At 38.3% G+C, this 20,212-nt stretch overlaps 1 protein-coding gene across 1 annotated transcript in view; it reads left to right on the top strand.

Moving 5' to 3' along the window:
• The window catches only part of SEC23B (SEC23 homolog B, COPII coat complex component), a 22,045-nt gene extending 2,484 nt beyond the window's left edge, over positions 1 to 19,561 (top strand). The window contains 19 exon segments of the mRNA XM_042465427.1: positions 748 to 805; positions 1,176 to 1,262; positions 1,425 to 1,532; positions 1,534 to 1,662; positions 1,781 to 1,866; positions 2,482 to 2,626; positions 3,911 to 4,069; positions 6,183 to 6,298; positions 7,173 to 7,296; positions 7,779 to 7,859; positions 9,541 to 9,630; positions 10,013 to 10,119; positions 10,508 to 10,661; positions 13,398 to 13,475; positions 13,710 to 13,871; positions 14,585 to 14,671; positions 15,613 to 15,768; positions 17,135 to 17,200; positions 19,137 to 19,561. Coding sequence (XP_042321361.1) covers positions 748 to 805; positions 1,176 to 1,262; positions 1,425 to 1,532; positions 1,534 to 1,662; positions 1,781 to 1,866; positions 2,482 to 2,626; positions 3,911 to 4,069; positions 6,183 to 6,298; positions 7,173 to 7,296; positions 7,779 to 7,859; positions 9,541 to 9,630; positions 10,013 to 10,119; positions 10,508 to 10,661; positions 13,398 to 13,475; positions 13,710 to 13,871; positions 14,585 to 14,671; positions 15,613 to 15,768; positions 17,135 to 17,200; positions 19,137 to 19,226 — 2,083 coding nt within the window. The 3' untranslated portion in view covers positions 19,227 to 19,561.
• The last annotated feature ends 651 nt before the right edge of the window (positions 19,562 to 20,212 follow it).

The raw sequence follows: 20,212 nt of genomic DNA on the forward strand, positions 1-20,212 counted from the left end.
CATCACCTGTCAGGAGAAATCCCATGTTCTCTCATTCTTCTTTCTTGACAAAATATTCTCCTTCAACACAAATCCGGTACTGATTTGCAATATGTGTGAATGGACCTAGATACTTCCTTGAAATACATTTTGAGAACTTAGGACACAGGTTACATAGACTTTGGCTAAACAGATTTGGAAGGTAATTTATGCATGGGAGGGGAAGGAGAAGAAAACACAGCCCTGTTTCCGAATTCCTAAGCAATGTTATAGCATCTGTGTATATACCTTGCTTTTGTCTCATAAAATACTGTTTGTCTCTTAATACAATACAAATGCAAAGAAACCCATTTTTTTCCAGTACTTATTCTTGTCTGTGGAACTAACAGATTAATTAAATGTCAGTGAACACAACTGAAAAAAACTACCTGACTTGAGGTAAAGTAGAAGTACAGTATTTACTGAAACTCAGTTAAAAATAGGTCTCTTCAATTAAGAAATGTATCCTAGACTAATTGAGAATGGTTGAATCTACTACTATTAGAGACATTAAATGGGGAAATTGAAGTTGGCTTTTATCAGGTAATACGACTGGTAGTTATTTTCTCCTAATATTATAAGAGTACTTTTTGTGTCATGCGTTCACTTTGAAGATATTTATTATATCCTTAATGCCAATTCTTTGAAAGAGAAATGGACAGTGTGATTTTTATTTGCTTGATCTTTCGAAATGTGATTCAGTAGCTTTTATATATTCCTTTCTTATAGTCAAGTTGATTACCGAGCCAAGCTTTGGGCCTGCAACTTCTGCTTTCAGCGAAACCAGGTGGGTGTGAAAGATTGTGGGTTCTACCATCAATTTGTTTTTAAACAAATCCCCTTGTGCAGAGGTGATTTTAGCTGGCTATATATTATGCCAAACCATACTTAAGTTTTTTAAAATCTTGGTTTAATGTGACTCTGAATTGAGTTTGTATATGATATAGATATAAAACTTGAGCTAGTTCATAGATTCTGTAACCTGATATCCTGTTTACTCATAAACTGTATCCTAAAATGCCAACAGTACCATGTTTAATAGAAAGTGAAAGTAAATTTCCCCTGTTTTGTTGAAATTCAAAATGTTTGCCTATGTTGTATTACAAAGAAACTTTTGCATCTTTCCGTATGTGTTCTAATCCTTGATATTTCTCCAGTTTCCGCCAGCATATGCAGGCATATCTGAAGTCAATCAGCCAGCTGAACTTATGCCACAGTTTTCCACAATTGAATATATAGTCCAGGTAAGCTTTTGTGTTTCATGTTTGAAATTCACAATACTGTATTGAGCACCTTTGTGATCATAGTCTTAAAAGAATTTTAAATATAGTTTTTCTGGGGGAATCTTCTATTGTATATAATTTTATGATGTAAATAAACACATAAATATTTTTATCCCACACCAGCGTGGTCCTCAGACCCCCCTGATTTTTCTTTATGTGGTGGACACTTGTCTGGAAGAGGAAGACTTGCAAGCTTTGAAGGAGTCTCTGCAGATGTCTCTGAGTTTGCTGCCCCCCTGATGCTCTTGTTGGCTTGATCACCTTTGGCCGAATGGTCCAAGTTCATGAACTCAGCTGTGAAGGAATCTCCAAAAGTTATGTTTTCAGAGGTACCAAGGACCTAACAGCAAAACAAATACAGGTATGTTTTTACCTTGGTTTTTAATTAAAGCTAATCCAGCTTTCCAATTGCCTATCTCTACTTCCAAAATTATTTAAAAGTGGGGTTTTCTAATGCTGGTATGTGTTTTGACTGTTAGGATATGTTGGGTCTTTCAAAGCCTACTGCACCTGTTCAGCAAGGAAGGCCTCATCTGCCTCAGGAACAGCCTCTGATTTCAAGCAGGTATTTCCCTCCTTAAAAGAAGCTATATTTCAATCAAATGTGATCGTTTGGCTTTCATGAAATGTGTAAAATGTTAAAAGCCTCTGTAACAAATTTCCCAAATTGAACTTGGGAAATAGAATGAATTCTTTTCTGGCTGTTTGAAGCTGTTTTGTTTCATATATTTTATATATAGGTGTGGAGTTATGTCTATAATGTCATTCAGGGTCCACCTTTGATTTCAAAAGATGAAAGATGAGGATTTGAAACCCTAGCAAGATAGAATAAATAACTAAACAATTAGAACATGTCAGTTCATTTCAAACTGATACATAAACCATCTAATTTCCAATATGGTATTTTGTGTTGTGCTTCCATTGCCCTTATGTAAGCAGCTAATCACCTGTAGTTTGTAGAATGAGCTTTGCATAGACTCGCAAAACTTAATTTCTGTCTTTATATGATTGATACATACAGTTTGCTTTTAACAGTGCCTACCTTGGTGAACATAGCTTCGTTTTGTATTAACTGATCTTTGAGCAATGTTAGGAATTCAATTAACCTGAGACATTATGCATATCAAGTTGATTCTGTAAAGTAAAAAACATTGTTTACATTTTGTTTGATCTTTTACAGATTTCTTCAGCCGGTTCACAAAATTGACATGAACCTAACAGATCTCTTAGGGGAACTTCAAAGGGACCCATGGCCAGTCACACAAGGAAAAAGACCATTGCGATCCACTGGAGTAGCTTTGTCCATTGCTGTGGGGTTACTCGAGGTATATTTGCTTTTGATAACAATTTAAAATGGTGATAGAAATAAACCAAAATGATTTGGGGCATGCATGCAAAGCATATATGCTGGTCAGTCTTGTGTTTCTGTGGCTTGATGCTTGATATTTTTATGCAGTGGTCTCTAAATATAATTCAGGAAAGGAGATGTTTCAGCACTACTTCTTGTGATGTATAGGAAACAATTTTGTATGCTTGCTAGATTTCTCCACCATTAAAAATTAAGGCTGGACAAATGGTTTTAATCCAGCATGAATAGTTCTTCCTTTTCTGACAATTAAGGATATGCTCTGTGTTTGTAGAACTAAATAGGCCTCTTTTTTTTTCCTCAGTGGGATGGATATACAGTTTGCCCTCCACATTTGAGGATTTGACTTTTGCGGATTTGATTATTTGCAGTTTTGGTTAATATGTTCTCTCTAGGAATCTCTAAGTCCTCCAATGCAATTCTGCTGGAAATTGTCCAGTTGTGCTAGAGAACCTAGAAGTTCCTAAAGACACTTCTCTAGGCATTTGTAGGTCCTCCAGTATGATTCTATGGTCAGTCTCTGGCAGATGTTGGCGATAGAGTTGCACTGGTGGGCCTGGAGATTCCTAGAGAGGTGTTCTCTTAGGTAAAAAGAATACAGTCATCCCTCCAATTCACAGAGGTTAGGGGTGAAGGCCCCACCAGTTACAGGGTGGCAGGGAGGAACTGAGCTTCCTGAGGCACTGGAAGGAAGCCAGGGGACTTGCGCACACTGCTACCCCTATTCTCCAATGCTTCAGACAGCACAGGCAAGCTCTCTGAGGCATTGGTGGAAGAGAGAGAGAAGTACACATGTGCATGACTCTCCTGTCTCCCTGCCGATGCCTCAGACAGCTTGCCTGAGCTCTCTGGGGCGCTGGAAGGGAGGCAGAAGAATCACATGTGGTTCTCTCACCCCACCTTTAATGCCTTAAAGAGCTTGCCAGAGGTCTCTGAGGTATGGAGGAATGGAAGAGCAGTGCATGCACCCTTTCCAGCTGCTCCCTCCCTCCTTGGTTCCCGCTTGCCCTAAGGGGAAAAGCCTGGGGGAGGGTGTGCACGCATGTGGCATGACACTCACAAATAATCAAATTTGCGAATATCAAAGCCATGGATGTTTTGCCACATTCACGGGTCCTTCACCCCTAACCCCAGTGAATGTGGAGAGACCACTATAGTCAACTGCATTGGTATGAATCTGCCCAGTAATACAAAAAATTGATCATTATGTGTGTGTATTCTACCTTCTTTCTCCATCTCCAAGGGAACATTTCCAAATACTGGAGCCAGAATAATGTTGTTTACAGGAGGACCTCCAACTCAAGGGCCAGGCATGGTGGTAGGAGATGAGTTAAAAACACCAATCCGTTCCTGGCATGACATAGAAAAGGATAATACACGATTCATGAAGAAAGCCATGAAGGTAGGTCTTTGTTTTAAAATCTCTCTACGTAAGGATAAATAATTTTTCTTTCAGGTTCTGATGGATACTGATTTACCTGAATAAATAGAGTTAAAGGAGGTCTGTGTAAGCTGATGAAGGATCAGAAATGTTCATCTTGATTTCTGACTATTTAGGTCAAATGCTTCCTTTTCCCTATATAATCTCGTTAAATATTCTTTTGATGCAAGATAAAGTGATTAAAGTCATCTAGTGGACATCCTGGCTGAACTCTTTGCATATGTATGGTGAACAAGTTGCTGAAACAATCACTGTGGTTGCCCTTTCTTCTCCCCTTACTAATTTTTGCTTATGTCTGTGTAGTTTTCACCCTCAAAGGCCTTTTCACAAACCCTGTTCCCAGATGTGAGTATTGCCTCAATGCACAGATAATATTGAAATAATCTGCTACTAGGCTCACATTCCTATTCTCTAAAGCCCTTTTGAGCTGTTTTAAAATCACATACCTAATCACATGGCTGTGGTGTTGTTACTGAGTTTCCCACTCTTTGGCCAACTGTGCACACCTATGAGACATTTCTATCTCCCCAAATGATACAGCTTTATAAATCATGTGTGACTCTTTTTCCTCATTTGCCTAAACTTCCTGTCCTCTTTCCTTTAATATTTGGGCTTACTGAGATGGGCTAATTGCTTTGGGACATGGTGGTTTTCAATATTGTGCTCACCAAGATCTAAATAAAGTTTTTCTTGTCTTGGGATATTTCCCAGGAGTTCCCAGCAATTAATGCAACTTTTTACTTCTTAGCAGTACATTTTGAATTGAGATATATGTGTGCTGCTATTATTGGGGTTCATTTCACTTTGTTTTGGTCAGTGTCTTCTTTATATATTGACATAGGCTGTGGGTATTCACTGCTCATGTTTTAATCCGCCCTTTAAAAATTTCCAGTTTCCTACCTGCCGAAACCTATTTCCCTTTTTTCTTATTTCTGTTTTATATCTCTTTCTCTACTATTAAGTCTTGTGTTATAGCATTATTGTATGAAATATAAAAAATATATTGCATTAGAGTGTTTGAGTTTTATTTTATTAAAAAATAACATTTGCTTATTTGCTAAATCCAATCCCACGCCCCTTTTACTTAACTTTAATTTTTCCATATTGCTAATCTGCGGACAACACTGGCTCTTTGGCTTAATAAAGAGATGAGCACTGCCTCCTAGAGTCGGTTACGACTAGACATTCATGTCAATAGACTACCTTTACCTTTTTTAGTCAAGAATATTGTTGTAGAATGCCTAAATTACAAAAAATTATCTATATTTTTATTTAAATATATTATACACAGAAGAAAGCATCAGATTCACAGTGTTCTTCCCACCTATAGAAAAATTCTATAAAAAAATTCTGCTTCTAAATAGGGAAATTTAAAGCAAAAAAAGGAGGAGAGGCCAACAAAGGAGAGGAGATTAGGAAGGTAGGCTGGTAAAAGATGGATTCCACCCTGTCCTCCCAAAACCACTGCATAAAAGAAGCACCTGAGGTGTGTTTGGAGGCAAATGCAAAAATAAGTTCAAAACCTGTCAAAACTAGATGCAAAATAACTCACAATTCTGTACAACAAAAAATTAAATTTGGATGAGCTCTTTCCTCTGTTTATGTATTTCCTAGCTACTGAGCTTCTTGTTCCCAAACTTTACTTATCTCCTAGGCTCTCTGCCTACTTCTTAGCTTCATAAGTCTTTGTCTGTTTGCCCAGCACTATTTTCTTACTCGCAGCTCACACAATGGGCTGTGCCGCTCCATTTCCAACCAAAGGTAGCTCTCTGAAATGGCCAGAAGTTTACTTCCAGTTTTAACTTCTAGAGGGTTTTTCAAAAATGTGTGGCTGATTTTCAGGCCGGTTTAGCATTTATTATTATTATTATTATTATTATTATTATTATTATTATTATTATTTTTGGAGGTTCAATTCAGGTGTGGGTTGGTAAATGTTGGGGAGGCTGGCAAAAGAAGAGTTGGGGACCACATGTGGCTTGCATATCACATCTGTTCCAAGACTGTAATAATCCTTTGTTGCAGTGGTAGCTAAAGTTGTCTGCAGATTCTTTCTTTTCTTTTGTTCCTACAGCACTATGAAACGCTAGCTAGTCGTACAGCTGCTAATGGACATTGCATTGATATTTATGCCTGTGCTCTTGATCAGACTGGTCTTCTGGAGATGAAGTGTTGTGCAAATCTAACTGGGTATGTTCTCAGCTCTCAACAGGAAGAGTCCCTCTTTGATTCATGCAAAAATGTATCAAGAACCTGCCATTTTTTCATCTGGGACCAGGAGGGACTTCTTTTCAGTGGGAGTTTATGGCCTAAATTCTTTTAGCCCTTACTAGAGTGGACCTGTTGAAACTGTTAGATTTATCTACATGTTAATTTATCATTCAGTTGATTGAACGAGTGTACTCTAGTTGGGATTAACCAATGGGGTGCCAGCCTGTATGTGTATTTGGGCAGAATAGTACAAAAATCAATTGCAATATTTAACTGATAAAATAGTCTTATACATAAAAAATCAGTTTCTGAGTTCTTTTTTTCCTTATACTATAATATCGTATACTAGTATAACTATGGCCACAAATATGTATATTTATGAATAAGTTCTAATGAATTAAATCAAACTATATCCAAGGAAACATACATAAGATGCATTTGGTGGTGGTAAGATGAAGCTGATAAATGTAAAACAACCCTTATTTTCATGACATGGAGTTAGCTGGTGTTTACTGATGGGAACTCCTCTAAGGGCTAGTGGGGGCAGACAGTGTGAAACTTTGTAGTACCCTTGATGCAGTATATGGGCTCTGTCTTCTGCACCCTATCCCAGTTGTAGTGGCAGACTTGTTGTAGAATTGCATTCCTCTCCTTGTTATAAATGCAGATAGTCAGGTTTTTTTCAAATTTACTTGGTGCTCTTCCTCTCTTCTGTGGAATAGCTTTGGTTCTTTCACTGAACAGAGGCATTTTCAATCTAGATTCCCTTTGCTTTCAGCAGTGAAGGTAGAGTGAGAAAAGTAATCTATCATTGCTCAATATCTCACTGCCTACATTTCCTTTTCCCTTTCAGGGGTCACATGGTGATGGGGGACTCCTTCAACACTTCTCTCTTCACACAGACCTTCCAGAGAGTGTTCAGCAAAGATCTGAATGGAGAATTCCGAATGGCTTTTGGTGCTACTTTGGAAGTGAAGGTAAGTGTGACAAGCTCTAGCTCAGTGGTTCCCAAACTTTGGCCCTCCAGATGTTTTTGAACTTCAGCTCCCAAATTTCCTGACACTTGGCCAAGCTGGCTGGTGTTTCTAGAAGTTGAAGGCCAAAACACCTGGAGGACCAAAGTTTGGGAATCGCTGCTTCTAGCTGAATTGCAGACCTGGAAGTCAGTAGTTGAGTACTAGTATTATGCTATTTTAATATTGAAGGAATGTATATATTATATACCAGCGTTTGTAGTTGTCAGCTTCAAAGATAATTTCCTATTCATCAAGGCCTTACTTTGATCAAGACCTTAGGTTCTCCCTCATAGAGGGGTGGTGTAAATCACTTGGGTGTGATAGCAGGTTATTGCCGTCTCAACAACGCATTGTTCTGAGTGGACATTTATGACAAGGTGATACATTACTCAGTATTCTGTAGATATTTGTTGGGGCTGATGTTTCAATACTTTTAATTTTAGACTTCTAGAGAGCTGAAGATTGCTGGAGCTATTGGACCATGTGTATCCCTAAATGCCAAAGGCCCATGCGTTTCTGAAAATGTAAGTTTTATGACTGGAGGTGAGATGGACAACACTTTTGGGGGTGGGGTCGGGTGGGAAGTACAGTAATGTGTGTTGTGTTGGGCAGTTTAGATGGCATGACAACATGAAATGCTGTCAGCCAAAGATTGTTCAACATCTTGTGTAATTTAATTGCTAGATGGTAGTTATATATAAACTAGAGCCAGTGTAGGGAGCTGAGGAGAGATGCATAGCATCTGTGTTTTCCCAGTCTTTCCTTTCTTTTGCTTCTGCTGTGACTAGACAGCACAGTAGAGTCCAGGATGGCCATGGGAATTGATTTCACCCTGGGTAAAATACATTCGCCTTGAAGGGCAATAGGACAATCAGCTCCTGAGCAAGTTCTCTACTGCCATTTCTGGAGGTGGGATTATTTCTCATCTATCCTGATCTGCGCCATAATAAATCAATTACAGTCTTAATTGAAGAGAACAGTAATAAGAACAATTTTCAAGGGCTGCATAAAATCCCTGTACTATAGGGATATGGTATTCATCAATAAAAGGGAGTACACTTATACCTCAGTTAATGGTGTAGGTGTACTCTTCAGTATTACTTCGTTAATGGAAAATTTGGTCCCAGTGGTAGGAGTAACATGGAGACAATAGGGATATATTCCTACACCACAAAAAAGAAGAGTAGTTAGACAAACCTTTTATTGAAAATTAATAATATGCATACATGAAACAACTAAGTAGGCTTTGGATGAGTAAGCAAAAATATTTTCGACCTCCTGGAGACTACTTGAAGGCTTCTTCCAAACTGCATCCAGGGATGACTTTTTTCTTTTACCAGCCTCCATCTCTCTTATGAATCTCATTTTGATGGTTACACTTAGAGATATGATTTTGTAACCTGTTTTGGGGGGGGGGGGTAGGTGGTAAGGCTTATCTGTTTTCCCCTTTTTTCCTCTGTTTTGCTGTTTATGCATGCTGAAGTAAGGGATTCTGGAGGCAGCTGCTTTTTACCTTGTAGGCAGGCATACATAGCTATAGTAAAACTAGGTAGAATAGAATCTTATTTTTTTCCAAGCTCAAGCTTTTTTGCATTGTATAATGTAGATATACTGCTGCTTCTGCAACCTGACACAAAAAATCTGTGTTTTTCCAGCCTCCTTCATCATCTTAATACAAATGTTATCTTTTTTATTAAAAAAAAACCTTCCAGCTATATCTTTTGTGAGCCCCTTAGATCCAATTTAGGAAAAAGATTGCATATTAAAAATAAATAAATAACAGACAGACAGAAGATAAGGAAGTGGGGGCTGGGTGCACAAAAGGACTTTGTAAAGAGGAACTTCACCATCAGTGGTTTTGTTAACTGAGGCATGTTGTACCACACATGTGAGTGTAATATGCAGAATATTGTAGGATTAATGTGTGCTAGCTTAACAAGTGGCATATTCCATCTGGAACAGGATTGTATGTTTTCATAGTGACAAATGAAGGTGGTGGCAAGGGAACAAGGCCAAATTGTTTTCCACTCTCCCTTTTATCTCCCAGATATCTATAGGGTACTTGTTGCAAGGTTTTAGGCTTTAGTTTTTGTGCTTGTTCTTCAGACAGTATATGAATCTGCAAGAACAAAATGTGCCGTGACTATGTCCTGTAGCCATAATATAAACAGAACACCCCCTCCTGCTTTTTGGACTTTCTCATAGGAACTTGGGATTGGTGGCACATGCCAGTGGAAAATTTGCAGTCTTGACCCCACCATGACTCTTGCCATTTATTTTGAAGTAGTAAATCAGGTAAGCCTGTCTCCCCACCCCTCTGACTGTAATCTTTTGCATGTATTTTAAAGTTATTTCTAAATGTGTACTTAAATGGAGCAAATTACCATATATGCCCGACTATAAGTTGACTTTATATATCAAAAATCCACAATTTTGCCCCAAATCCTGCCCTCGATTTATACATTTATTTTACTTTTGAAAATATATAGGTCGAGGGCAGATTTTGGGGCCAAAATTATGGATTTTTTATATCACTGATGAAGCGTGTTGCTGATCTCCGATATAATAAGCTGCTTTTATTTTGTTTGTATTCTGTAACTGTGTGGTATTTTGAACCTGCCTTTCAAAATACTGTAACTGATTTTCTGAGGGCAACTTCTCTCTGTCTGTTTTCCAGCACAATGCACCAATACCTCAGGGTGGCAGAGGGGCTGTCCAGTTTGTTACCCATTATCAGCATTCCAGTACACAGAGGCGTATTCGTGTGACAACAGTGGCTAGAAAGTGAGAACTGTGTGGGATAAGTATCCTGTGTTTTGTTGAGTTAGTGCTTTTGTACAGCCATTGTGGGTCCAGGGGCCAATTTTCTAGGACTATCCAGGAACCAGCAAACAAACAGCAGCCCCAACATGGCCAAAATACTAAACAGTACAGGGGGAGCCTGCAACCTATGTAAAAAGTGATTTGTTGCTTCTGGTAGATCCTAAAAGGGGCAATCCCTGCCTTGTTTTGGACAAAAGAAAGTGGTACAGGGATTCTAGAAAAGTCAAGGACTAAAAATTGTACTGTTGGTCTATTGAATGAGTTGCTTCGGCATGGAGTTGCAGGGGTGGGAGAGTTGAGTGTGGCTTGTAATCTTCAAAAATGTACTAATTCTTGCCATTCTTATTAGCTGGGCAGATGCACAAAGTCAGCTGCAGCATATAGAAGCTGCCTTTGATCAAGAAGCAGCTGCTGTCCTGATGGCCCGACTGGGTGTCTACAGAGCTGAATCGGAGGAAGGCCCTGATGTTTTGCGGTGGCTCGACAGGCAGCTAATCAGACTTGTGAGTATGATCACTTGTAAGCCAGGGTGATCACTTGTAAACCAGGGTAATCTTATAACCTGGTTATCAGTTAAACACGGTGGTTCTCAAACTTTTTACTTTTTGATCCCCTTTATATCTGCATGCAGAAATCTTGTCCTCCAATATAGTATATGAATAAAAGTATTTTGTTTGTTTAGTGTGCATATTTTCATTGGCATATTCACATATATTCATATTTTAATGTTTATAATGAAATAGCAATGTTCAAATTAGAACAGTTTTATTTAAGTAAATGCAATTATTATGTCAATATATGTGTAAATTTTACACACAAAAAAGTTTGGGAAGAAGAGGAGGAAGCAGAGGGATCAGGGTCTCCAACTTTGATGCCTACCCTTGAGCGAGACTCACACGTATTTCAGGTTTCCCACCCCACCATTTGAGAACCACTGAGTTTTGAATTCTGTCTTGACTATTGATATTGTTAACTTTTGTGTCTCTCTTCCCCGCCACAAATAGTTTGAAAACACATTTGAACAATCCAGTTTGTACATATGAACTAAATCTGAAGAAGGCGGGGACAGGGAAAAGGAAGAACATGAAAGTCTATGTGTGTGACAGCTCAAATTCCAGAATCAGATACTTAATGTTCAATGTTAATGGTGTTAGACTTGACAGTGTTATTTTAAATGTAATAGTTTTTCTTCAAATTAATGTCCTGTCTAACACGTGTGGGCAACTGCACAAGGGGTCAGTGTTTGGCTTTCCAGCTCTTGTGGACCACACCTGTACATCTCAAGTGCACTGAAAGTGACACAATGTCACTTCCACGTACCATTTTTACTTTTTTGGGCCTTTTTATAAAAAATAGGAATGTCAAGGGTCTCTGGGAGATTAATCTGTGGAACTGCTTCATTTACAAGTAATTTGGAGTGATTTTGGCCCCTTGAGGGTGAAAATCACCAAAAAATTGGCCAGAAAAAATATTTGGCAGGAGGTTCAGGACACTTGGGGGGCTCTGGAGAGGTGTCAGGGGCTGCAAGAGTGGGGCTTAGGGGTCAGCCATGGGCTGCACTTTCCCAACCCCTGCTGTATAACATTACTAAGTTCAAATAGAACACCAATCTGTAAATAGCTTGATAGTTAAAAAACAAACAAACCCTCTACACACATAGACTTTCATGTTCCTGCCTTTCCCTGTCCCCTCCTAAATTTTTCCTCTTCCAGTTCCAGAATTTTGCCAACCATAGTTTGCAATGGCATATCTGTTTTATTTATTACTATTGTATATTGTTGTTGTTGTGTGCCTTCCAAATCATTTCTGATTCAGGGCAGGCTTATCATGGGGTTTTCTTGGCAAGACTGCAAAGGAGGTTTGCCATTGCTTTCCCCTGAAGCTGAGAGCATGTGAATTGTCTAAGGTCACTCCGTGGGTTTCATGCTCGAGCTGGGAATTGAACCCTGGTGTCCAGAGCTGTAGTCCAACACTGAAACCACTACACCACATTAAGTGGGATTATATCCCAGATACCTGACAGCAAAATTAGTGCAAAGTACACATTCAAACTATTACATCATATAAACAATGGTCAGTCAAAATCAACATGAAAAGACACAGCAACATGCAAAATGAATCTCTTGGGCAGGCCAAAGGCCTGTCTTAAGCCATCTTCATAACTGGCAACAATAACTACTCTGAGGTCATCAAATTGGTTAGTTCCTTGCCTCCAGACCATAATTTCAAGTTCCGATTTGAAGCATATTTGCCCGTAATATAGACAATGCTGCAAACTATCAACTGTGGTTAAAAAAAAAGAGGGAGAAAAGAACCAATGAGTAAATGGCAAGGAGCCATGGCAGGGGGAACACTCTGAGAAGATGTCTACTTTGGTCTCCCCTAAACCAAAACATAGTTTGATGTTATCTCTGAGTTGTTCTATATTATGTAGAGTATTTATTTAAATGAAAACTTGAGTTTCAAGCATACAAGGATCAAACCACTGTTTTTTAAATTTAAACTGAAGGTACCTGGGGCTAGATTATCCTCCACCACACGGAGGACATTTTCCACGGCTGCCCCAGTCCTTTGGAATACGCTGCCCACTGAGCTCCGCTCGACTACCACCCTGGCCCAATTCAGGAAGGACCTGAAAACCTTCCTGTTCCAACAGGCATTCCCCGATTAAAATCCTGTGGGCCTCCCTCCTCTTTCATGGCCAAGAGGTTGGGCTATGGGGCTTTTTTGCCTGTTATTTTTATTGTTTGAATGGAGGGCTGATGTATTTGTATTTTAATGTATTTTTTGGTATTTTAATGCTTCATGTATTGCTGTTTTTTAACCTTGCTGTAAGCCGCCCTGATCGCAGGAAGGAACGGGATATAAATAAAAACTTTATTATTATTATTATTTATTAAATTGGTTGCCCGTTTTGTGTTTCATATGCTCAGCACTCTAGTTATGGAACAATGCAACTGGTATGATAAACACTTTGTACAATAATCTTGGAGGCAATTTCTACCTAGTAATTTTGAAAGAAACTCCTTTATTACATAGATCCATTTATGTAACAAATGCAATTCTCTCCCATTGTCTAATAAATATGCCTTTCTTTAAAAAAACAAAACATCCCCCCCCCAACTTCAACCCTTCTTGGTAACATTGATACAAATAATCGACTTATTTTCTTCCTTTATTACATTGTAAGATACTAAAGTATTTAAGTGATTACTGAGATCTATATATTTCTTCAACAGTGTCAGAAGTTTGGACAGTACAACAAGGATGATCCAAATTCATTTAGACTGTCTGACTCATTCTCTCTGTATCCTCAGGTAAAATGATATTTCTCAAAAAAAAAATGAAACATTTAAAACAATTAATAAAATAGCAAGACACTTCTATAATAAAAATGACTGCAGTACTGAAACTTTCTGTGTTTTTTTTATCTGGTATGCCAGTCTTTGTATTCAGCTTCTTGAATCACATAAGGGAAATGCCATATAAATGAAGAGAGGAATGGTAGTTCTGGCCTGTGTTATAGTTTCTGTTTTCTGTTTTCTATGCAGTTCATGTTCCATTTGCGTCGATCTCCATTCCTTCAAGTATTCAATAACAGTCCAGATGAATCTTCATATTATCGGCATCACTTTGCCAGGCAGGACCTAACCCAGTCCCTCATTATGATCCAGCCTATCCTATATTCTTATTCATTCTATGGACCACCGGAGGTGATTTCCTTTCTTTCACAGCTAGGTTTTAGTAAATGTTTTTGTAGATGGGTCAGTTATCCTTTCTGAAAATACTTTAGGCTGTAATTATGCCAAAGATGGAATGCTGAAATTCTGCTGTTAGATTCTTACTATTCCATATCTCGGTGAAATTTGCTAAGCAGTTCCCGCAAGAAGAGAGAATATATCACATTCATGCTTGTTAGAAGAAAATCTTCACATTTACAGTTGCTAAAGAAGAAAGCCCTCCCTGCAACAAGAAATATCTGCCAGGAAACTAGCTCCTTTTACATTCTTTGACTAAATGGAAGACACCAACATTATTAAAAAGAACCTATTAATATATGGTAGCAGTAAAGATAGTGCTTTTAAAAACGCATGTATGTGCCTTCATGTTGCCTGTCAACTCATGGCAACCCCATGAATTTCATAGGGGTTTTTTAGGCAAGGAACACTCAGAAGTGGTTTTGCCAGTTTCTTACTCCTACAGCACCTGATGCCTTTAGGATGTTTCAAAAATAGGGTACTACTTGTTGTTCTTGGTGGGAGGGATGTGTGCAAGTCTGTTTTTGAAATGTAGTTCTTTAGTTGTTTCCAAATATGATGGGATGCCAGATTAATGCAAGCTGTGTTGTGGTATGTTTCTGTCCTTCTTTTTGGTAAAACACTCTTTTTGGATACTGATTAATTCATTTATTCTTTCCCTCTTCTAGCCTGTACTGTTGGATAGCAGCAGCATTCTTCCTGACAGGATACTACTGATGGATACCTTTTTCCAAATTGTTATCTACCTTGGTGAGGTAATGTGCAAGTAACTTTTTGTTCTGGCTTAGATCTACGTTGGTTCTCAAAGCCTATTTGTTAGAACTAGATAGTGATAGCATGGGTATTGTTGTGCAGGGCTTGATAGCATGTGAGATTTTATAGAAAAGACAGGTGGAAAGAATTTTTCTCTTAAACTCTCATCTGAAGGGATAGGATAAAACTAATACTTAATAAAAGTGAGCAGCCAAAACCAGTTCATCTTCTAGTCTTGGTCATTGGTGTTTCTGATATGATTTATTTACATTATGATGTGTATACGTATGATATGTCAGAGGCTGCTCTGTTTCTATCAGGCTTCAGAAAGGCTCATATTTGTATGCGTATTTATACATAATCCTGCCCCCAATGCTGCTACAACCGCACCAATAACAGAGGTGTAATTGATTAAAATTTCTCTCCACCTGTACAGTTAATTGGAGCAGCCTAAGGAAAGTGATTAAACTTCCCAGTTTTACCAGGTTTCTTCATACTTGCAGCTGAGGTGGCTGGGGAGGACTGTTGTCCAATAGCGCCAGAGCTTGGGGCTGGAAAGGACTTGTCTGCATTGTAGAGCCTTTGTTTTCCCTTTTGTATGTAATTAAACAGGTTTGGCTTAGTATAGTGCTTGATAAAATAAAAGCATCTGCTGTTTAAGATAAACTAAACTATTCCTGCTGCTGCTTCCAGACATGTGTTTTTTTTTTAATTGACTGTCGGATGGAATTTTCCACTTGGCACCACTAATTTTTTGGGATATTTTTGGACTGAATATAAATTTGAAAGAGTTCAGTTAGTAAAAACATAGCTATGTCTGTCAATGCCTAATAATAAAATGGACTCATTTGGAAACTAAGGGTAGCCTGAGAATCATAAAACATTAAGTTCTATGGAAATAGTTTTATTAATTTCTACATACCCTTCTCTCTTTCCCAATTAGACTATTGCTCAGTGGCGTAAAGCCGGCTATCAAGATATGCCTGAATATGAAAACTTCAAGCACTTGCTGCAGGCTCCACTGGATGATGCTCAAGAAATCCTGCAGACAAGATTCCCAATGCCACGTTATATAAACACAGAACATGGAGGCAGTCAGGTAAGACATGGCTTTACATAGAAAGGTGTATAAGACATTCACCAAACATATAACTACAAGTAGATTTTGAATGTGTCTCAAGGCCAGATGCCTAGTTCTTATTTGGATTCTGGAAAAAAAAAAAACATTGTTCTGTTTTCACCATATTCTGTTAGGCTATTTAATAATACCTCTATAAGGGTATTTATTTCTTCATCATGTTCCTGTAGAAAATGCAAAGTACCTTTCTAATTTGGGTTAAAGAATTATTCACTTGCCACTGTTTAGGGGCACCATCCTGATGCCAGTGAACAATGCCAGTCACTGGGAGTGAAGAGACCTGCCTATTTCACTGTATTTTGTGCTTCTTGATTTTAACCTTTTCAAGATTGTTTTGACATTCCTTCTTATCCTATCATTTGTCCAGGGACCTTGGGGTAGTGTTCTTATTTGTAGCCCTCTTGGGTAGCTTTGTCTGTGAAATGAAGACTTGGTTAGGACTACCAGATATGCTTAATTGCTGAGCATTTTTTAGCCAAATGTGGCTCTGCAGAGCCTGAGTGTAGTATCATAGAAAAACACACAAAACCCCAGCAATATTAATATGAAATGTCACAGGCAAGCAGAAAATTAGAAGAAGAACCACATAAAATTTCTTCTTGCAAATACAAAACTAGAAGACAACTGAGCAATGAAGCGTCATGCTACCCTTATTAACGTCTTATGCCTGCTGAAACTGGAAAGCTGTCTAAAAATAAACCAGGGGCTGAGTTCTTTGGGGAGGAAATTCTAAAGAAAAGGTCCTGTTCATTGTCATTAGTCTAATGAAGAAACTCTGAGCAGTACCCACTAAAAAGATCTCAGCGTCTGAAGTGTTTCATCTGATGTTCCCCAAGCTAAGGGTGTACTGGGCCATGAAACTTTTTGGTTAACCACAGTATTTGCAATTGTGCTTTGAAACAAATGGATGTCAAAGAGAACCTGTTAGAACAGGTGTCATGTAGGCCAGCTGTATTTAAACTAACTGAACATTCCAGAAATGCAGAGCTCATTACACACATCCAGTTTGGAGCTTACCAAGAGATGTGTGGCTTGAAGTCTGCTTATTTAAAATACATTTTGAAATATTAAATGCCAACAATACGGTTGATTCTGGAAGAAGCAAAGGTTAACGTTCAAGAACCCTATGCTTTCAGGATGAGTTTTAACAATCTGTCTTCCATCTTTCCATCCAAATTTCCATCTTTCCAAAAATATCTGCAGACATTCCCAGTTAATTGTAAACAGTTTTAAGGAAGGCATGAGGTCATTTGAAGATTCACGTATACATCTTGGACATTTCTTGTTGTATTACTTCTAAGCTACTTTTTTACTCTGTCTTTTACAGGCACGGTTTCTTTTGTCTAAAGTGAATCCTTCTCAGACTCATAATAATCTCTATGCATGGGGACAAGTAAGTAATGGATAAAATAAAAGTTTCTGAAGTTCATATTTCCTCTGTGTGCCTATATTCACAATAAATTTATTATAATAAACATTTAAAAAAGCAAAGAATGCATTTGCTTTGGTACATTTAAGAGATTTGGGTTTTGTTGTGTACATATATACCTTAGTTAGATAAACTAGTATATACCGTATATACTCAACTATAAGTCAACCGCATGTATAGGTCAAGGACAGGTTTTGTGGCCAAAATTATGGATTTTGATATGGTCCATGGATAAGTCAAGGGTAAAACTTAGGGACATTTAACAAAGAATGTAAAAGTTGGAGCCAAGGAAAATGATGCCAAAGAACTTACAAAGTTCTGGCAGGCATAACTGTTTGTGTTGGATGAGAATGCAGAGAGGGTTGGTGCTTCTTTTAGGTGCTCCCAGGATGGACAAAGCGCTTGTCTTTAGCCTCTCTACTCAGAGAAAGGAGGTGACTATATATGAGTTGCATACAGAACTTACATTGACCCATGGATAAGTTGACCCATGTTTTTGGGATCAATTTTTGACCAAAATTTCTCGACTTATGTATATACATGAGTATATACATGTATAAGTCTAGAAATTTGAGTTAAAAAATTGACACCAAAAACCTGGGTCAGCTTATCCACGGCTCAATGTAAGTGTTGTACCTTATCTCAAACTAGAAACCATCTCCCTCTCTGAGCAGAATGGCAAAAGTTAAGAGCTTTGTCTATCCTGAGAGAATCTAAAAGAAGCACCAACTCCCTTTATTCTTTCCATTGTGGTGCTGCTTCTGGCCTTTTTGAATGTCTGCAAAGGAAAACTTTGCCTTCCTTTCATTCTTTACATCCTTTGTTGCATGTTGATAATAGGGTTAGGTTCCTACCCTACAAAAAAGGAGAGCAGTTCAACATGCTTCAGCAAACTTTTTGTTCAACATTAACGATATGCACATTATCAGAGGAAACAATCAGGTCAGATAAGCCTTGTATTAGTAATATATTTTGAACTTTCTTGAAATTGCTTGAAAGATTCTTCCAAAATACATCCAGGAATGATTTTTTTTCTTTCACCAGTCTCCACTTACTATTGCTATTTTGGTGCGAGACATATAGATCTACACTTGCTGGGGATAGCTGGTGAATAGCTGGCAGGATAATTTACTTTTCTCCTTTCTCTGTTTTCCCATTCACTCATACTCATTAAGGGATTTTGGAGGCAGCTGCTGTTTACCTTGTTCTATACACATTTACAATAGGATCAGTTAGAGGAGAATCCAATTCTTTCTCAGCTCAACCTTTACTGAATTATTTTAGTGTAAACTTACAGCGCTTTATAAATAAAGGTTAATAATAATAATAATAATAATAATTTATTTATTTATTTGTATACCACCCTCTGGCAAACCAATCCGGGCGGTTAACAACAGTAAAATATAAAATATGACAATTAAAAACACTTTATCCCTCCCCCCCTTAAGACAGTATTAAACAGTATAACATATTAAAAACACAATACAAGCATAAAACCAGCAGTTAAAACTAAAAACCCTGATAATAATAATAGTGTAGACCTGCTGCCACAACCTGGTACAGAGAGTCTTATGTTTCTTTGCCATTTCATCACCATCCTCCCAATGCCAATACTGCTAAAAATATTCCAGCTAGACAGAAGACAAGGAGGGAAAATCAGGGCTGGGAGGCATTAAAAACTTTGTAAAAGGAACTTGTTTGTTAACGGATGTATGCCTGCATAAGTATGAGGCCTGGAAACAGCTGGATAAGAAATAAGAATAAATGTTGAAATGTGGATGAAAAGAGCTAGGGTTCCTAGGTTCATGTTTCACACTTGACTGTACTTCATCTGTTCAATTTTCCCTGTTGTGTAAGTTCAGTTTTTTTTTTATTTAAACTGTATTTTTTTTTATTCCAGGAGTCTGGTGCCCCAATTCTAACAGATGATGTTAGCCTACAAGTATTCATGGACCATCTGAAGAAGCTTGCAGTTTCAAGCGCATCATAATTTTTTTTTTACATGATAAGGAAACCACAAAAATCAATGAACTAAAATCATGCTACTGAAGAATCAGTCTGCCAAAAACTAATAACATTCCTTCATCTCTTCTGATTCAAAATTTTAGTTATTCCTTGTAACAAATGTGCTAGGGAAGTTTTGTATTTTAGGTTTAACTTATTGATGTTCCTTCTGTGTGTGTTCTGCCAGTTCAGCTTTTTATTCATGTAATTATTCCAATATGAATTACTTCACCTATACTGTCCAATGTAATTAATTTTTCTGCACTTCTACTTAAGTAAAATAAAAATTGAGGTGGGTGTTAGGCTAATGAGTGAACTCCAGCTGGCCGGTGTGTGTGTGCTTCTATGTGGGAGAGAACATTTTGCCTCCCTCACCTTACGCTACATTGGGGTGGGCAAATTATGGCCCCGGGGCTGCATATGGTCCCTAAAGACTCCCCTAGACCACCTTCTTTCAGCAAAAAAAGGATGAATTGCCTTTTTTTTGAAATCCTCTAGTACTACTCAACATAAAACGATAACTGTTTTTAAAAAAACATGAAAAACAAATTTTATTTGTTCCTCCCTCAGAAAGCCTCAAAAGAAAGAGCATTGGCCCCAGGATCTTAGTTACTAATGCCTGACCTACATAGAGAAAGCGAAGAGGGAGAAAAGCTTGGCCTCCAGCTGCAGCACTAGTTGGAGACCAGCTGGCGGAGTAGCCAGGAAGACCACAACTTCAGTCGTTATGCCTCCTGACATTATCCAGCTCATGCTGGCTCAGAGGAGTGGGGAACTACCCTGGCACCCCAAATGAGTTTCTCTCTCCTAATCTACTGGCTGGATGAAAAAGGGTGGGATGGTCAAGTCAACCTCTCCCAGCTTTATCCATCTGGGTTCTCTACACAGCAGCAGGCAAACCTGAGGGGCTGAGTTACAGCGGTCTATCAGGTTTCCATCTCCCTTACCAGGTGCCCTGTCCCACAGTCTGCT

The sequence above is a fragment of the Sceloporus undulatus genome, chromosome 4, assembly GCF_019175285.1.
Source record: "Sceloporus undulatus isolate JIND9_A2432 ecotype Alabama chromosome 4, SceUnd_v1.1, whole genome shotgun sequence".
NCBI classification, from domain to species: domain Eukaryota; kingdom Metazoa; phylum Chordata; class Lepidosauria; order Squamata; family Phrynosomatidae; genus Sceloporus; species Sceloporus undulatus.